Consider the following 19,044-nt stretch of genomic DNA (forward strand, 5'->3'; position numbering starts at 1 on the left):
CTCCTCCACAGGTTTCCTCACTCCAGGTATCTGAGCCCCTTGGTTTCCAACACACCTGGGACTTTTCATCTCCTTCTTTTGCTAATGCTGCTCTCTTTTTCTGGATAACATATTCCTTCTCCTGCTGAAGTCTCATGGTGTATCACAGTTAAGGACACAGATTTGTAATCAGGCAGATACATATTCCTATGTGGGATGTGATGTTGCTGAGTAAACAACTTAACTTTCCTGAGCCTTGGTGTCCTCATCTGTTATTTGGAGCTGAACAAACACTGCCTCAATGAGAGTAGACCATAAGACAATCAATGTAAAGCAATTACCATGATATCTGTCACCAGGGAGGTATTCAAAGAGGAAGCTATTATCTTTAATATCCTTTCTCTATTAATTCCTTCCAGATGCCCCTTCAGTGCAGGTTATTCCTCCTTGGTGCTGTATCACTTTGTCTTCTTGCAGCACTTTCCTGAATTATACTCCTTGGCACCTGCCTAACTCTCCTTACTCCTTAAAGGCAGGGAGCAGACCTAGCGTACTTCTGTATGTTCTCTAGCACTGAGCACAGTTCATGTGAGACTCTATAAATGTTTATTGAATCAAATTGTCTTTGACTCACCTGGCATACAAATATAATCTCAGTGACAGTGATTTTCATAGCTGTTCATTAGATTATACTAAGGAGGAAGTATGGGTTGGAGCAAAGCGATATTGTTACCATCATTTTAATAGCCAAAAGATCACTTGCCCGGAACCTACTGCTTCAAACAAAATGGAAAACACAATGGATTGATTTAAGGACCTTTCAGAATAGAAATAGGCTTAGTTCTGGCCCATAAATGTGGGTTTGGGGAATCACTTTGATTTGCAGGAAACACTTAATGGTGGCATTAAAAAGAACGAATTAAAAGACTGTCCCCTTACGGTCAGCTTGCAGAAGGACAACGTGGTGCAGGGTCAAGGCCATCCTTTGGGAGTCGATGGTGCTCAGGATCTTGGCAGCTGCAGTCCCCAGCAAAGGCTTCCCATTGTACAGGGTATAGTAGGTCAGCTCTGCGGGGTCCTTTGGTCCCGGCACACGCTGCATCTTGACCATCTTTCAGAAAAAGAGAGGGCATCTTGCACTCACCCGGAGATTAGCAGGCTTTCCCAACTACTAAGCCTTCCAGGGCAAAGGTGACCAATGACGTTTATTTTAGTTTTAGATATCAATATTTGTGGACCTGTCTATCAGCAAAATCCCAAGAAACCCTGCTATTGCTGGTGGGGAATAGTGGGAGGTGAAAAAATCTTTTGAAAAAAGTAACACCTGGAAAGAACTGCTTGGAGAAGAAAATAATGGAATGGTGAAGTTTCCAGCATCCAGAGGACTCTGATCACATTTAAAAACCAGCCTCCATGTTAAATAAGGACATTAGGTTATTGTCAAACAAGATTTTTAAGTTCAAATTCTTGTAAGTAATTGCTAGAAAGGGAAAAAATTAACATGCCTGCCTACATTTGTAGGATCTTTGACAAAAGCAGTATTGGGGACTCAAAGTTCTTTTTCTACAATACTCTTTTTTTGCTTTATTCTCACTTTGAAAATTAAACTTATTGACTTCAGAAAATTTGAAAATCCAGAAAAGCATAAAGAAATAAAATAGAAAGCATCCTCATTTCCTCCACCACAAGCTGATATCATTGTAGAGTATATGCTTCTAGCCTTTGTTGTTTTCTACACAAACTTTTAAAAAATTATTTTACAAAAGTACTTATTATAATGCACATATAGTATCATCTTACTATTTTCACTTGCATCCTTAAATGGCCTTAAATATAACCAAGGCATAAATTTTCATTTATACCTGGTATTCCAACACATATCTCATGAACTTATTTAACAAATCCTTTATTATTAAATTTAGATTGTTACTAATTTTCCACTGTTTTAATAAACAACCAATAAACAATATAAATACATAAAATGCAAATTTTATACTTATATGGAGTTCCATTGTATATGTGCCTCAAAAACTTATGTAACCAACCTTTATTATTGAACATTTAGATTGTCAATTTTAGGCAGTTAGCATTAACAAGCGATAAACATTATAGCCTGGTATTTGCCGAAGTATGTACTACAAAATACATGTTTCATAGGATATTAAAAGATATAATATAAAATTCAAAAACAGGCAAAACTAAATGATGTACTGTTAGGGATACAAATGTGGATGGTAAAAATTATATAGAAAAAATGGGAATGATTTAATATTAACTTGAGATACTGAACTCTGGTGAGGAAGGGTACAATCAAAGAATGCACAGAAAAGGCTTCTGGGCCAATGTTCTCATCCTTTCGATTTTGGGTTCTTTTTATTAGTGTTCTTTAAGCTCTACATTTTTAAATAATCTTTCGTATGTATGTTATATTTAACAATTAAAAACAGGTGTTACTACAACCCAATACAAAACGAGCAGAAGATCTGACAGGATACTTTATAAAGGAATATATTTATATAGCCAATGAGCACATAAAAATGTTCAACATCATTAGTCATCAGGGAAATTCAAATTGAAACTACCATGAGATACCACTACACATCCACCAGAATGGCTAAGGAGGGCTGACAATACCAAATGTTGTGAGGTTGGGGCACAACTGGGTCTCCACATCCAGTTAGGGATAGTTAAAATGGTACAACCAATTTGGAAAAAAGTCTGGCAATTTCTTATAGAACTGACATATATAGACCCTATAAATCAGCAATTTCTTTCCTATTTTCCCAAAAATGAAAGCATATGGCTATAAAAAAACTTGTAGAAGAATGCTCATAGCAACTTTATTTATAATAGTTAAAACTGGAAAAAGCTTAGGTGTCCATGTGGATAAACACACTGTAGTATATTCACTGAAGGAAATAAACAATAAAAAGGGGTGTACTACTGAATAACATGACATGGATGAGTCTCAAAAACATCATAATGAGTCAAAAAAGCTTTACACAAAAGAGTATACACTGTATGATTCCACTTAGGTGACATCCTGGAACAATTCAAAACTAACCTGTGGTGTGGACATCACATGTTATCAAATATAAAATAGTAATATAGCCTAATGTAAATTATAAAACCTAGGTAGTGAGTATATGGTATTCACTACATAATTTTTTCAACTTTTCTGTAAGTTTGAAATTTTTCATAACAACATGTCGGGAAAGCAGATATTACTAAAAACAAGAGTGTTATGGATGTGTGTAATTTTGGAAAGCATTATGTTAAAGTTAAGCAGATTTTTTTTCACTGCAGGTCTTTTTAGAGTATTTAGTATAGAAATATGCTTTGGGAATCTTTAAGAAGGGGCTATAGGATGCAGCTTGCCCAAACTGATTCGACCAGAGCCCCTTTGCCTCAGGGCACCTTTTAGGACCAATGTCTGGACATTCTTTGAGGTCACTCCCTCACCCACAGGTCTTTGTATTCACCTCTTTCTTTATAAGATTAACTTGTGACCCTCTAAAGGGTTTTTTCTTTTTAGCAAAATTTTTAAATGTCTTTCTTTCTAAAGATAGATAGATCACACAAAATGTTACATTAAAAAATACAAGGGGTTCCCATGTACCCCATACCCCGCACCCCACTCCTCCCACATCAACAACCTCCTTCATCACTGTGGCACATTCACTGCATTTGGTGAATACATTTTGGAGCATCGCTACACCGCAGAGATTATAGATTCCATTGTAGTTTACATTCTCCCCCCATTCATTTAGTGGGTTATGACAGGATAAACAATGTTCTGCATCTGTTCCTGCAATATCAATAAGGACAACTCCAGGTCCCAAAAATGCTCCCACATCACATCTCTTCTTCCCTCTCCAGCCCTCAGCAACTCCCGTGGTCACTGTCTCCACAGCAATGGCACAATTTCTTCCATTGCTAGAGTCACAATAGTTCTATAGTAGAATAACAGTAAATCCACTCTAATCCGTATTTTATTTCTCCATCCTATGAACCCTGGAACGGTGACATCCACTCCATCTCTTGATGGCTAAATTATCTGATTGCCCTCTGGGGAGGTCCTATCCATATACTGTGTTTGAAAGTGCTTATTTTACCACCTTCCTATGAATACTGGATAGTATCATTTTACTAATACTAATCTTTGGTAGGTGAAAATGACATCTTGTGGTAGTGAAAATTTGTATTACTTTGATTACAAGTGGCATTAAACATTTAAAAATATTTAATGGTTATATTGCATTTTTCAGGTCTCCATTTTTCAAATCTATCAAACTAGAGAAATATCTTTCAATTCTAGGCATCTAAATCTACATATTCATGAAGATAGCTCATTTTTTAAAAAGTGATCCGGGCCCAGAAGGAAGGTCTCTGGGTGGAAGGATGATGTAAACCATGTAGAATGAATTCTGTTTGGGAAACCTGGGCATGTTATTCCTTGTCCTAGGGGACAGGAGGTGGGGAGAGGTTTGGTACAACCAGATTGAAGGTGAATGAGCTCCTAAGTATCTAATAACTTCACTCCATTTCAACTTATTAATAATACTGAATTATTCCTTCCAAGATTCCTCCAAGGTTGCTGTTAGAAGGAGATCTCTAGCCTTTGTAAATTAGGGCTTTGCAGAAGTAAGCCTCCGCCTGCCTCATGCCGACTTTCCAGGAAGCTACAGGGGCCAACGACAGACACTGAGCCTTAGCAGGAAGGAGGGAGAGAATGCCTCACAGAGCCCTGTTAGTCACGCAGAATGTGCGAGCTTCTTAGGTTTACAGGTAACCCCAGGATTGCGCAGTGGCTCTTCCCCCCTTCAGCTGAGGCAAATCCCATTTCACATTCATCTGAGTACCAGTGTTGTCCTTTCTGTCATTTGGGGAATTACAGGAGTCACGTGGAACCTACAGAGGGAAAACGACAAATCTGGCACACAAAAATTAACCATCATTCTGCCTTGTCATAAGGCCACCACAGACCACCAAAGACTTTTTAGAACCAAAGCGACCTCCAATGGGATGAGTTACCAAATTCACCAAGGGTCAACGGAGGGGCCTGGGGTCTTGAGGCAGCAACACTGACTGGCACAGGGAAGTGTGTAGCAGGAGATGGGTGGCTTGTACTTTAAAAATTGCCTCAGGACAAGATCTGTCCCCTGATTATGCTAATGTCTGTAATTTTCTCTAAAATGCTTCCTAATAGACAGTGTGATACAATGCATATGTGTTTTGGGTAAGTTACAGCTCAGGGAGAACCAACCCTGAGGCAGCTGCCAGAATATTCACAAGAGAGCTGTGCTCATTAGCATGGCAAATGTTAGAAAGGGTTCTTGCTGGCAAAATTAGTGGTATTCAGACTACACGGATTGGCTAGAATTTTCTAGAGACACTCCCACCCTTGAATGAACTGGATGTAAGAATCTAGAGGCTTAGAGCCACTACCCTTGGGGTTGGCTGAGGTCTTGGGAGGGCTCCCTCAGAAGTAGTCCTTGAGAAGAGTTGAGCACTTACTGTTTATTTAGGGAGGTGCAGGGAACTGGCAGGAGGGTGAGGAAGTGATACAAGGAAGGGAATGGAACCAACAATGGGGCATTTTAAGGCAGACACCACAGAGGATGACTGAAGCTTAATACTGTGGGAAAGCTCTGGAACTATAACAAACATACCTCGAAGTTTTCCTGGCCATGGAGTAAGGGAGTTGGGGTATTTATAACCCCACACTTTGGTTATTGATTAATTCCTCAGCATTTCCGGCCACCAGGACATGGGCAAAGTGGGTTCTAATAAAGATACAGGGGCTGCTGTTGGAAGTCCAACTGACATGCATCAAAATGGAAAGGGAGGTGAAGAAGGTCAACCACCACACCAGGGAGCCAAGAACGCCTACAACTGCAAGCAGGAGAATTGCATCCATCACCCATGTGGAATCTAAGCCCCCTCTTGATATAGAGGTGGAGTGGACATAACCATTCCAGGGTCCACAGGATGGAGGAATAGAGTATGGATTAGAGTGGATTACGGATATTCTATTCTGGAACTACTGTGATTAGTAACGGAAGAAATTGTAGCATTGATGTGGAGAAAGAGGTAGCTGCTGAGGGTAGGGAGAGGGAAGAAGAGATACGATGTGGGGGCATTTTCAGGACTTGGAGTTGTCCTGGGTGGTACTGCAGGGACAGATGCTGGACATTATATGTCCTGCCATGGCCCACTGGGTGGACTGGGGAGAGTGTAAACTACAATGTAAACCACTATGCATGTGGTGCAGCAGTGCTCCAAAATGTATTCACCAAATGCAATGAATGTCCCATGATAATGAAAGAGGTAGTTGATGTGGGAGGATTAGGGTGAGGGGGGTGGAGAGTATATGAGGACCTCTTATATTTTTTGAATGTAACAATTTTTTAAAAAATTAGAAAGGGGATGTGGGCAGAGTGCCATCAGGGTCTGCTACAGCTCCCTAGCTGACAGCCCTGTATGGGCTTATGCTCAAATATACACTTGGAGGATCCTGTTTGCTGAAGCTGACTATGGAAGGATAACATACTCCTGAATCAGAATATTGGTGCATCTGCCACTCATGACAGTGGTGGTGAGAGGACCTAAAAGGACTGGGAGCTGGGACTTCACTGAGCCTACAGAACAGGTCGATGACTGGTTTGTGTTTGCTTACTAATAACTTTTTGCTTAATAAAGAGCTGTATGTGTAATTTTTTCTGAGACCCCCTTTTATTACAACCTGGTAGTAAGGCTGTGGTGGGGGGAGTAGTTAATTTTTGCCGCCTCCTTCGTGTTTCTGATGGATCATCAACTCCCAAAGCCCAAGAGCAGAGTTGATGAAATGGTTTTGGCAGTGGACAGCACAGGCGCTCCCTGCTCACAGTACGATTTATTTAGGCTCAGGAAGTACATTCCCCCCATTTCCTAGAAAACACGATTGGCTTGGTGCACACCCACCTGCACGGTGTAGCTTCCCAGGGTGGTGGCCCGTCTGAACCGCCGGTCTTGCTGCTGGGACATCATGAAGAGCTGGGCGAGGCGCTGCTCCATGACCCGGGCGAAGCTCTGGTTGTGCAGGCCCACCAGCGAATTGTCCACACCCTGCAGCACTGCAGATGCAGAAGGTGGAGGGGTGCTCAGAGCACGGACCCTGGCTGACTCAGGATCCACAACCACCCCAGCCCTTCCCTGGCCACGAAGGCCACCATGCCCTTCTTAGGTTAGGGCTTGGCCATTCTTCCCTCGCTTTAGGACTTAGGAATCACTGTCCACATGTTATAGATGCAGAAAAAGTTAAGCAACTTGTCCACAGACACACAGTACCAACTAGAGGAGTCTGGGTTCAAACCCAAACCCGCGCAACTCCAAAGCCTGGGCTCTTTCCTCTCTGATCGGTGACATCTCTAGCGCTGCTTTATTAAATCCAGACTTTATTCAAGATGGTACATGTTCTACAGCATGACTGCAGATGCAGCTAGCCGATTTTGAGGATTCCCACTCAGAAGCCCTGCTCAGAGCTGCCCGTATTTTATTTTCCCTCTACAGCTTTGCTGAGGATTCTGAGCTCCTTTCTGCAACTCGTCCCTCATGCCTGGGCAAGCTGCCCTGTTGAGCGTCCTTATCAATCCCTCTTCTGGGAGGTCCTTTTAGTGACCCCACCCTTGAAGATGTCCATTTGAGAGGTAGGGCAGCTTATGGAAAGAGTGGGCTTCCTCGCAGTTCTGGCACTCGCCAGTTGTGGGACCTTAGGCAGGTCACTGGGGCTCTCTGAGGGCAAGTCCTTCCCTGTAAAAAGGGAACAAGGAAGTCGTCTCAAAGAGAACCTGCTCCTAACGGGCTCCGAGGTTCACATAAGACAGGATGTACAAAGAAACAATGCCCACGACAGGGAATGTAAGTGGGCCTCCTCTCTTTCCTGCTCTCTGCTGCTGCTGTGCTTCACCTATGCCCAGGGGTAGCTCAGGTCAACAAGCAAGGCATAAAGCAGGAGAATTGCATCCATCATCCATGTGGAATCTAAGCCCCCTCTCGATGTAGAGGGGGACTGGACATAGCCATTCCAGGTCCACAGGATGGAGGAATAGAGTATGGATTAGAGTGGACTTACTGGTGTTCTGCTGGGGAAATATTGTGATTAGTAAGGGAAGAAATTGTAGTAGTGATATGGAGAGGGTGGCCACGGTGGCTGCTGATGGTCGGGAGAGGGAAGAAGAGATATGGTGTGGGGCCATTTTCAGGATTTGGAGTTGTCCTAGGTGGTGCTGCAGGGTCGGATGCTGGACGTTGTGTGTCCTGTTGTGGCCTGCTGGGTGGACTAGGGGAGAGTGTGGACTACAATGTGGACCACTGTCCATGTGCTGCAGCCATTCTCCAGAATGTATTCACCGGGTACAGTGGATGTGCCACAATGATGGAAGAGTTTGTTGATGTGGGAGGGGTGGTGTGGGTGGGGTGGGGGGTATATGGGGACCTCATATTTTTTTAATGTAACATTTATTTAATTTATTTATTTATTTTTAAAGATTTATTTATTTATTTAATTCCCCCCCCTCCCCTGGTTGTCTGTTCTTGGTGTCTATTTGCTGCGTCTTGTTTCTTTGTCCGCTTCTGTTGTCGTCAGCGGCACGGGAAGTGTGGGCGGCGCCATTCCTGGGCAGGCTGCACTTTCTTTTCACGCTGGGCAGCTTTCCTCACGGGCGCACTCCTTGCGCGTGGGGCTCCCCCACGTGGGGGACACCCTTGCGTGGCACGGCACTCCTTGCACGCATCAGCGCTGCTCACGGGCCAGCTCCACACGGGTCAAGGAGGCCCGGGGTTTGAACCGCGGACCTCCCATATGGTAGACGGACGCCCCAACCACTGGGCCAAAGTCCGTTTTCCCTTAATGTAACATTTAAAAGAAAATAAAGAAGGAAAAAAAAAGAAAAAAAAACCAAAAAGCAAAAATAAGCAAGGCACTGACAATGGACAGCCAGGCCATGGCTAGTGCAGGTGGGAGGGCTTGAATGCATACCGGTGCCATCCAAGGACTGCTGTGGTCACTACGGGGTGAGTGCCTTTTTCCCCTCTGCCCTAGAAAGTCCAGTCCCTCCTCTCTGTCCCTTGGGAAGCACGCTTCACCCCAAACAAACACTGCCTCTGCAAGTCAGTCATCCCCATTGGTTTGTTCACTGTGACAAGTGTCAATACTAATATTAGAGATTGACATTAGGGGAAACTGGGTATGGGGTATTGGGGAACTCATAACTACTGTGTAAATATAAATTTACTTTAAATTAAATTTATCTTTTAAAAAATGCTAGCAGTTTATCTGGGTGGTAAGGTTACAGGCAATTCCTTAATTTTACTTCTCTTTATTTTCTTAGTGATCCACAATGTATATGATTTGCTACTGTCATCAGGGAAAAAAAATCAATAACCTACTTTTAAAAAGAAAAAAAAAAACCCCAGATATTCCTAAAATCACAAATGCTAAAGATAATTCCCATCTTCCTAAGAAAATACAACTTACATGGGTTGGGAATGCAATACAAGATTTTTCATTTAATAGAATTTGTTCTACTACAGCCCAGGCAAGAATCATTAATACCGGGATATGAAACCTCTTTGGATATAAAGAATGTGTTTTTGCTGTGGCATCCAGGACCAGGGGACGCCACCAATAGCAGAACTACAATAACCTACACAGAGCCAGATCAACCACCTGATGACAATGAGATATGGAGAATGATGTTTAAACCAATCGAGAAAGAAATAAAACCCACAGCTGGGTCTCAGAAATGACTGCTTTGAAGTCATAAATGCCAAATAATTCCCATGGAGCGCATAAAGCAGCTCTCTTGCCAGGGCCCTCGTGAGCAGCTCCCAGTTCATCTGTCAGCCAAATTCCTGCAAACAAAGATAAAACACTCCTGTGCTGTTCCTACTGCGTCAGGCCCCAGAGAAGGCCCTAGAATTCCTCCTGACAGAGTTGCCAGGCCCTGGAAGAGCTGGCCTGCCTCCTGGCACCAGATAGGAAAGCCTCTGTGCTTATTGGCTCAAAAGATGCCTCCTCTAGTAAAATTACAGAGCAAACTGCTGAAGAATCACTAAGCTGGCCTCTCCCGACCACCGGACAAACGTGAAAGAGGGTATATGGGACCATCAAGAGGCACCGTCACGGGTTACATTACGGGAATTCTCTCCAAGTGATTCAAGGACAGACATTAGAAAAAGCTAACAGTCAAACCTCCAGGGAAGGGCAGGAGGCTATGGGAGCCTCCTAAAAAGTTCCACGGAACCAACCCCTGGACAATTCACATATGCCTCCTGGCCTCTACTTGCAAAGAGGATGAGTTCTTAGGAGGCAGCTGGTCAAGAGATAGGGGCTGGAGCCAGGGGCCTGGGTTTGAATCTTGGCTCCCTCGTATTAACTTGGGCAAGTCACTTATTCTGTCTGGGCCTCAGTTTCTCATCTGAACACATGGGGATCAAAACCTACTCCAGACTGAATCCTTGTAAAGGATATAAATTGTAGAAAGAAAAAAAAGCTTATACAGCATCATGCTATAAGGAACCCGATAGGAGCTGATACACAGTAGCTGTTAAGATGTGCCCCCTTCTTTGCTAGAAATAACATGGAAAGGACAGAAGTGTTTTCCAGGATGGCTCCTCTTCCTCCCCTAGGCATGTGCAGCAGGCCTTGGGCTCCCTTACCCTGGCTGCCTCCCTGGAAGGGAGAAGAAAAGGGTTTGAGCCTATTTCTCTCGAACAGTGACACAGAAGCCACAGGGAGCGTGGACCCTGGTGTGGTCACCCAGGAGGTCCAGCAGCCAAGGTCCCGGCCACCCACCCTCAGCCACTTCCGGCTCAGGCCTGCAAACAAAGCCAACAAACCCCCCACTGTGGGCCTTGTCCAGAAGATTCAACAATGTTCCTGTCCTCTTATTCCTTCTTGATCTAAGAGTACACAGGCTCAAAAATTCAAATGACTGCACTCCTGCTAAGTCATTTTATTTGTGGTTGAATCCCATACATTTAGAGCTGAAAGAGCCTGGGAGCTCAGCTAATCCCCATTCTAAGGGTGAGAGTGTGAAGTCCAGGGGTCCTGCGTGTCTAGCCAAGGACACACTAGGTGAGTCAACAGCAGAGCGGAGACCAGATGAAGTCTCTCAACTCCTAGGCCTGAGACATTTTGACTCTGGTGGGTAAAATAAAGACAGCTGAAGAAACCAAACACGGGCTCTCAGGCAGCAGTATTAAGTCTCTGCATTTTTTTATCTTGTCTCAACTGTCCAACCTGATTGCAGGACCCACAGACAGCAGGGCAGCTCTCTGTACAGAGGGGAGGCAGGATTCATTCTAAGCTGACAATTTTCCATCCCAGAGGGACCTAGGCTCTGGGAGGGGACAAGGGTCCAGGGTGCAAAATCGTAATAAATGTAAGTTTGGCTGGAAAACGGATGAAAAACATGTCATGTTTTCCTAACGCAAGCGACAGAGAGGAAAATTGCTCCCAATCTCCCAGATAGTGAATGAGACCAGAGGAAGGAGAAGACAGTGTCCATGATGAATGGCACAGGGCAAGGGCCAAGCGCTAGAGCAGGGGCCCTCACTCTAAAAGGGCTGATCTGCACAGCCCCAGCTCTCCCATCTCGGCCCCCGGACTCCCATCCCTTCTGCGAAAGATGGGGTGGGTGGGAAGAGGCTACCCATGGGTTCAGAAAGCAGTCGTGGACTGGGGGAAGGCAGGAGGGCCACCCTGAGACCTGACACCTGCCCCTCCCTCCCTTCCTGGGCGTCAGGCACCGATGGCCTGATCCAAACACAACTAGGGAAGCCACTGCTAATTCTGAACACGGACAGCAAAGGACAACAGCAGCAAAGGAGGGTGCCCAAACAAGCGGGCAGGCGGCTAAGTCCCAGGAGAATCCTGGAAGCAGGACCACGTGTGGAACTTCTTATTAAGATTACGTCACCAGGGAGCCAAGAGTGCCTACAACTGCAAACAGGAGAATTGCATCCATCATCCATGTGGAATCTAAGCCCCCTCTCGAAACAGAGGTGGAGTGGACATAACCATCCCAGGGTCCACAGAATGGAGGAATAGAGTATGGATTAGAGTGGACTTACTGATACTCTATTCTGGAACTAATGTGATTAGTATTGGAAGTAAATGTAGCACTGACATGGAGAAAGTGGCCATGGTAGCTACTGAGGGTGGGAATGGGAAGAAGGGATGTGATGTGGGGGCATTTTCAGGACTTGGGAGTTGTCCTAGGTGGTGCTGTGGGGACAGTTACTGGACACTGTATGTCCTCCCATGGCCCACTGGGTGGACTGGGGGAGAGTGTAAATTGTAATGTGGATCATTGATCATGAGGTGCAGCGGTGCTCAGAGATGTAGTCACCAAGTGCATTGACTGTCCCATAATGATGGAGAAGGTTGTGGTTAGGGGAGGAGTGGGGTGAAGGGGATTGCGGGGGGTTATATGGGGACTCCATATTTTTTTAATGTAACATTAAAAATAAATAAATAAATTAATTTTAAAAAAAAGATTACATCACTAAAAGAGGCAAGGCATGCATATATCAGCAAGAGATGAAACAGGAGGCTGTCCAGGACAGACTCCCTGTATTTAAGGTATATCATTTCATATAAATCTTCACTTAAAGTTAATAGAAGTGTGTGGGGGGGTGATGTCTGCAAGTTAAAAAGTGGCATTTCTTATGGGGGAAACATGGTTTTGTAAAGGTTATATAACCTGCTGGCCTCAAAACTGTGTAGCTGGGTTAGCATTGTCTCTCCCTTGGGCATAAACTCCTTAATTTTTTTCTTAAACATGTTCTTTAGGTTTGCCTTCTTAGTAAGTAAAATAACTTCTACATAGCTACAGCTCTATAGAGGGGAAAGAAGTGCCATTTTTTACAGTTTCAACTTGGTCGGGGGCGGGCTTCGTTGGGTGGGGTGAGTGTTCCTCAGCTGGTACCTTAGGCAGCAGCCCATCTACTGCTTGCTTGGGGGTGCACGTGAGGGGGGCATGCTGAAGGACGAGCGGAGATTGAGGTGGGCCCCCTTGCCCAGGCATCTTCCCTGACCTGCTCGACCCCCTTATGGATGGTTACTTTTCATCCTATAAACATTTGCCTTCTCCCTTTTGCTCCCAATCTTTGCTTCTCTGATATTCAGAGCTACTGTCTGGCTCTTGGTAAAAAAAACGAACAAACAAACAAACAAACAAAACCTCTTTGCTGTTTCACATAGCTCAGCTGGGAAATGTCAAGGAAAAGAAAAAGCCACCCAAACACTTGCATTTTCATCCGCCTCACTGTCAGGACAAGCCTGGCTCCAGCAGCGTTAGCGTGTGTGGGGTGCAGGACTTGAGGCAGGGGATAGAGGAAAGGGCATGCGGGAGTTCTTATTGAACTTGACTTTGTGAGGCAGTGCGGAAAGGCTGCCATCTTTCAGCAGCCCTTCACACAGACAGGCCCCGGACATCCTCCGCTTAATCCTGCACCCTCAGATGGGTCCACGCTTTACAAAGAGGCCACTGGATGGGACCCTGAAGGAAGATGCTCTGAAGAGCTTATCTAGTATCCATTCATCTTCGGTGTGGTACCTTTGCTCAGCTCAGCTCACTCCACTCACTTCCAATCTTACAGAAGTAACTCTCCGACTGATGAGGCAGGACCAAAGCAAACAGGCCAATCCTCTCCCCGAACAGCAGGCAGCTTTAAAAACCAAACCAACATAACAGCACAAAGAACGGGAACAAATAAGGCAAGAGATTACCTGTAATTACCCAATAGTCTCTGGTTGTTTCTGATATGTCAAGGTTGGGGTATTCCAGAGCTAAAACAAACAAGAAATACACCAAATTACTTTGATAGGTTTTATATGTAAATATTATCAAGGGAAATGGACTGACCTGGGAGGCAAAATACCAAGCAGCTAAATCCTGCTTTATCATTCTTGGGAGTGCGAGGACATAGAGGCAAAAGCTGTCTTGCTATTTAGAAAATGAATACACTTAGTAAAGGCTAATTCCTAGATGAAGAACTGTCTAGGGTTTGAAAATTTCTGGTTTTGTTTTCTTTTTTTTTTTCCAGTGTTTCTATCAAAACCCACTTACGAAGAATGCTTTTATTGTAAAGACCTACAGCAAGAACCTGTCTTACCTACAGCTTTATCTCTAGGAATGATTAGCTCTTGCATAGATTTTTCCAATGCCAAGAACTAAGTCTAGTAGCCTAATGCCTGTAACAAATGGCCCCATATTTCTTTACATGTCTGGTGACCATCAGAGATTTTACATGTAAATGGGCTTAGCCCAGTGCCTGGTACACATTAAGTGCTCAATAAATCTTAATTATTATCAGGATATCAAGATGATGAAAGAAAATACATTCTTCACCTGCTGCCATGTGACATAATGCCATGTTTTATGACATCATCTTTTCCAAAAAATCCAATTACCTTTCCTTACTATGGGGAAATTCATAAAAGCTTACCACTTGAACAACATTTTAAAATAAGTCTGAGTGGCTATTATGTGCTAAGCACACTCACACACATTATCTCATTTATTTACAGCATCCATAGAAGGAAATTATCAGACAACTTTTGCTAATGTATATTTTCTTTAAAAAAACCTGCCCTAGCAACCTTGAGAAATGTACCAACAGTTACACTGACAAGCACCAACCTTTACTTCCCTTGGCTCCCACGTAAGTGTTTGGGGATAAAAAGCAGGCCGCATTGTCCCCTTCTCCCCCGCCTCCTTGCTTCCTCCTCCACCCTGCCATCTATGCCTGCTGCAAGGTAATGAGGATTACATAACTGAAGCTTTAGAAGAAGGTGAGGCCACAAGACTTTGGAGACTTCATCAAGCGAAGTCACGACACCAATTGCAGATGAGATGCATTATGATATTTACGCCCAGGGCCGGGGCTGAAGGGCCAAGCGCTTCTACTGATGGCTGAAGTGGGGGGAAACAATGGCAACCCAGATGGCCATGAGTGCAGATGCCCCACAAGGCAGTGTTGCCCAATGAGCTAAATGTGGAAGCCCCGAAGGCAGACTGTGCCTGCTCACACCCCAGGCTCAGCCTCTCGCTAGACCTGTGAGAGTGGGCGTCCTGTTAAACCTGTTGGAGCTTCAGTCTTCTCTGCACAATGAGGCTAGTTTTACATGTCTGTAAGAGGGTGGCTGTGAGGGTTAAAGGAGATGATAGCTGTGTGAAGGGTAAGGGCACATAGCAAATGCTTAGGAAATGTTATCTTTTCTCCCCTTTTCCCTATGAAATAGACGTTTCATCAGTTCCACCCCCAATCACCACAGATTTCAGCTGCTGTGTTGTGATAGCAGAGGAAGCACGAGGCCTGGCATGGAGCAGGTTTTACCTAGCCACTTGCTAAATGGAGAAAGCCCTCGGGAAGACGACAGCGAGCCCCACCCCGTCAGATGCGGAGGGACTCACGTTCAGCAATGGTGAGCGGCGGGTAGGTGAGGTAGAACCCCACCAGCTCAGCAGAGAGCTGGCCCAGGAGGCTGCTGGCGACCGTGCCGTTGAGGAAGGAGCTCTGATTGCCCACCACGTACACCAAGGTGACTGTCTGGGAGGCGCTGGACGTGCTCAAGATCTGAATCGACACAGGAGGAAAGGGGAGGGAGACATGCCAAGTAAGATGAGGGTCTGTTTCACGTAGGCCGTGGGGGGAGAAGAGGGGGCAGAAGTGGGGGGTAGGAAGGAAAGGGAGGAGGGCCAAGAGCGAGGAGGGACAAGAGTAATGGGAGCCATTGCTTACCAGGGGCCAGGCCTTGTGCGAAGGGCACAGGACCTCACCTAATCACGCCCGCCGCGGTAATGACTACCTTCTACGGGCAAGGACACTGAGGCCCAGGATGATCAAGAGACTCGCCTGAAGTCGCACAGCTAATTAGTGATGGAGTGAGGATCTGAACCCAGCGACTGTGGCTTTGGAGCTCTTAGCCACTGGTGTGGACCTTTTCCACGAGCTAAATTGTCTCAGGTTATCTTTAGGATTCAAAACATATAAAATAAAGCACAGGAATACTCAATTGAAGGAGGGCTCAGCTGCTCAGACAGAGTCAAACTTTCCAGGAATTTAAGAGTTTTAAGGACCGAAATACACTCAGTTGATCTACATACTAGTAATAGACAGGGCAACCTAGCCCGATGATAGAAGGGATTCAGAAATATAAAACAGCCTCTTCAGAAAGCGCTTACATTTCCTTGGGGTCTGTTAACTCAATATAGAACATATAAACATTTCTATGAGTGGGTGTGGTTTCTTTTGTCATGTCTGTCAGTTTTTCAGTTACTGGGAAATGTACGGACTCAGTTATCCCGCAGGTGCCGTGGGAAGTCATTCAACTCGGTGAGGCATTCTTGGCCCAGGTTCTGTGCTGGGTGTCTTTCCTCACTCCGCCAGCCCCTCGCCCACCCTCTCCACCCTTTGGCATCTGGCTTCAGCTGAAGGGAACTCGGTTACATCTGGAGGGGGGAGGGGAAAGCCACTCCCCTCGCGGCCTCACCTCATCAGGCAGCTCTGCACTTTCTGTCTCTGGCTTCCAGAAGTGCCTCCTTCCCTCAGCCAGTTCTTTCTAGCTTTTACAGACCTGGCTACCCCCCTGCCTCCTCCTCCACCTGACTTGCTGGTGGAGGAGCTATGCACGATTCCAGGCTCTTCTGCCTGTTTTCTTGTTGAATCCATTAATAATAAAGTTTTTCATTTTAAAACAACAAAAAAAAAACCCTGCCCCTTGTGGTTTCCTGGGAGCCTGCTCATATTTCTGCAAATAGTCCCTTTACTGAACTTTCCTCAAATTAGTTTAATTTGAGCATGCCACCTATTTCCTGTGGAGATGCTCACTGATAGTGGGTCCTTTCCAGACTTTTGTGGGCCCAGGAACAAATTTAAAGGCAACTTTCCCTTTAAACCTTTCTTTAAAGAAGACTGTCAAAAATAGCTTCATCACTGTATTCCTCATAAGTGGAAGTTTCTTTTTAGTTCCAACCCAGAACCTGCATTCCCACGTTTAATGACAAGCCAAGTCAACATGTCTGGTCGGTTCTTATTCTCCTCTCTGCAAGTATTTTTGGAAAGCCACAGGTATTTGAGCCTCTGTCCCAAGGTACCAAAGGCACTTCTTTCCAAACAATTCAAAAGATGCCACCATACCTCCACCTAAAAATAATAACTAGAATAATTTCCCAACCTTTAGTGTGAATACTCTATCTTCCACCTTTCAACAAAACTAAATCTCACTGGGTCCAAGGAGAACTTGGACAAAAGAAACCCAGAAAATCTGGGTACCTCTGTACATATCACACTGCCCAGGTAAGTTATACTTATTTTTTTATAGCTAAATAAGTGTGTTCATTCCTTGTGACTGCTTAACACTGGCTCCCTAATTAAGAAGAGGGCCAGAGGCCTGAGACTAAGGCCAGCCCTCCTTTCCCTTGTTCTCAGAGCCTCCTGATAGCCCACGGGTGAGGGAGGCATTCCCAACCTAGGGTCATGGGGCTGGCCAAACACACAGACTGCACACTGGACAGGGGAGATCCACAGCAGTTCACGAGTCAGATATATTCACAGCCTGGGGGAGAAGGACACGGCACATGCAGGGTCACAAGCGACTCCTTTGAACAGAAAGGACAAGCAGAGCTGGGAGAGGCAGGCTTAGTAACAAGAGGCGGGTGGCTCTGCTTCCTGCAGGAGGACATGATTGGCTTATTTGAAAATCCTGCTGGCTGTCTGGGAACTGAAGCCCACCACTTGGGGATAAGCAGGCACTGTGCCTTGTCCCCGTGATATGGAGGGTTTTTTGGTTAGGGGACTTAATCTGTGGGAGTGGAGAAGTAGGGGAACTTGCCATTTGAAGCCCTCTCAATTTTACCACATGTCAAGGCTGCAGTTAATATTGAACATTAATTTTTTTGGCCTTATACCCTATGCCTCTCTTCCCCAAAAGGCAAAGGGGTGACTTTCCCACCATCCCTTTATTCTTAAACCCCTACAGCCTCTGACCACCATCTCTTACTTCCCACTTACTCAAGCCATGATTCAGGTAGCTAAGTCGACTTAAGAAGCTGATGGAGTAGAAAGCGGTTGTGTAGCTTGTTTTTTACCTACCCAGCATCCATTCCCTCTTCTATTAAAGCACCACTGTTTTTCCTGGAGAACTGCCTTTCCTCCCCTCTCAATCCATGTGGTTTGAGTGGGGTGGCCCCGCCCAAAGATCCAGGAATGGGCATCTGAGCCAGGCCAGGTTCATGTGGACACTGCATTTCCTTGGTCACAGTTATTGGTTCAGAAATGAGCACAGGATCCAGGTCAATCCAATCAAAGCTAAGCCTAGAAATTTTACTGGAATGGCACAAAAGGGACACTTTGCTTCTATGGTACTATGAGCAATGAGAATGAGGCACGACTGGAGCCGCCAGAGGCCAGCTCAAAACAGAGCAAGCCAAGAGACAAAAGAGAAGGTCATGAAGAAATCCTTTAAGCACCTAGATCTAATTGTGCCTGAAGGAATTATACTATGAATTTTTCAGGCACATGAGTCAATAACATCATCTTTTTGCCTAAGCTTTCTGAGCCTGGATTCTGTCACTTGCAACCGAAAGAGTCCTAATCGAGCTGACTGTAATCAAGCCCTTAAAATCAATGCTACTCAAATAAATAAAAAAGGTCACTTTTCAATGACTCTCTGAACTAACTAATTAATTAATTAATTATCTATATGGTCTCATTTCACAGAGGATTCATGGGGCCTCATAAATGTTACGTAATACAGTAAAATGGAAATTTATTACAAAACCAAGTCATGGAAAAACAGATGAACGACAATTCCAGGTAGATGTTTATCCTGTAGCTATCTATGCATGAGATGTTTACTAAATCCAGACAAGTTTGGCTCTGGGTTTCCTATCCACCAAAGCAAAAATCAAAATAGGATTAGTAAAACAATTCACAAAAGTATCTATGCATTTCAAGACCTGTTTCAATGACATTAATAAAAAAATAAATCTATTTAGATACAATTTTTTAATC

The 19,044-nt window shown here is 44.7% G+C and overlaps 1 protein-coding gene across 1 annotated transcript in view; it reads right to left on the bottom strand.

Moving 5' to 3' along the window:
• The window catches only part of KIAA1549L (KIAA1549 like), a 318,974-nt gene that overhangs the window by 106,651 nt on the left and 193,279 nt on the right, over positions 1-19,044 (bottom strand). Inside the window, exons 7-10 of the mRNA XM_071218358.1 lie at positions 15,444-15,606; positions 13,757-13,816; positions 6,943-7,094; positions 919-1,090 (exon numbers count right to left, since the gene is read on the bottom strand). Of these exons, the coding sequence (XP_071074459.1) occupies positions 919-1,090; positions 6,943-7,094; positions 13,757-13,816; positions 15,444-15,606 (547 nt within the window). The remainder of the gene's footprint in view (positions 1-918; positions 1,091-6,942; positions 7,095-13,756; positions 13,817-15,443; positions 15,607-19,044) is intronic.

This window comes from Dasypus novemcinctus, chromosome 10 (assembly GCF_030445035.2).
Source record: "Dasypus novemcinctus isolate mDasNov1 chromosome 10, mDasNov1.1.hap2, whole genome shotgun sequence".
Classification (NCBI taxonomy): domain Eukaryota; kingdom Metazoa; phylum Chordata; class Mammalia; order Cingulata; family Dasypodidae; genus Dasypus; species Dasypus novemcinctus.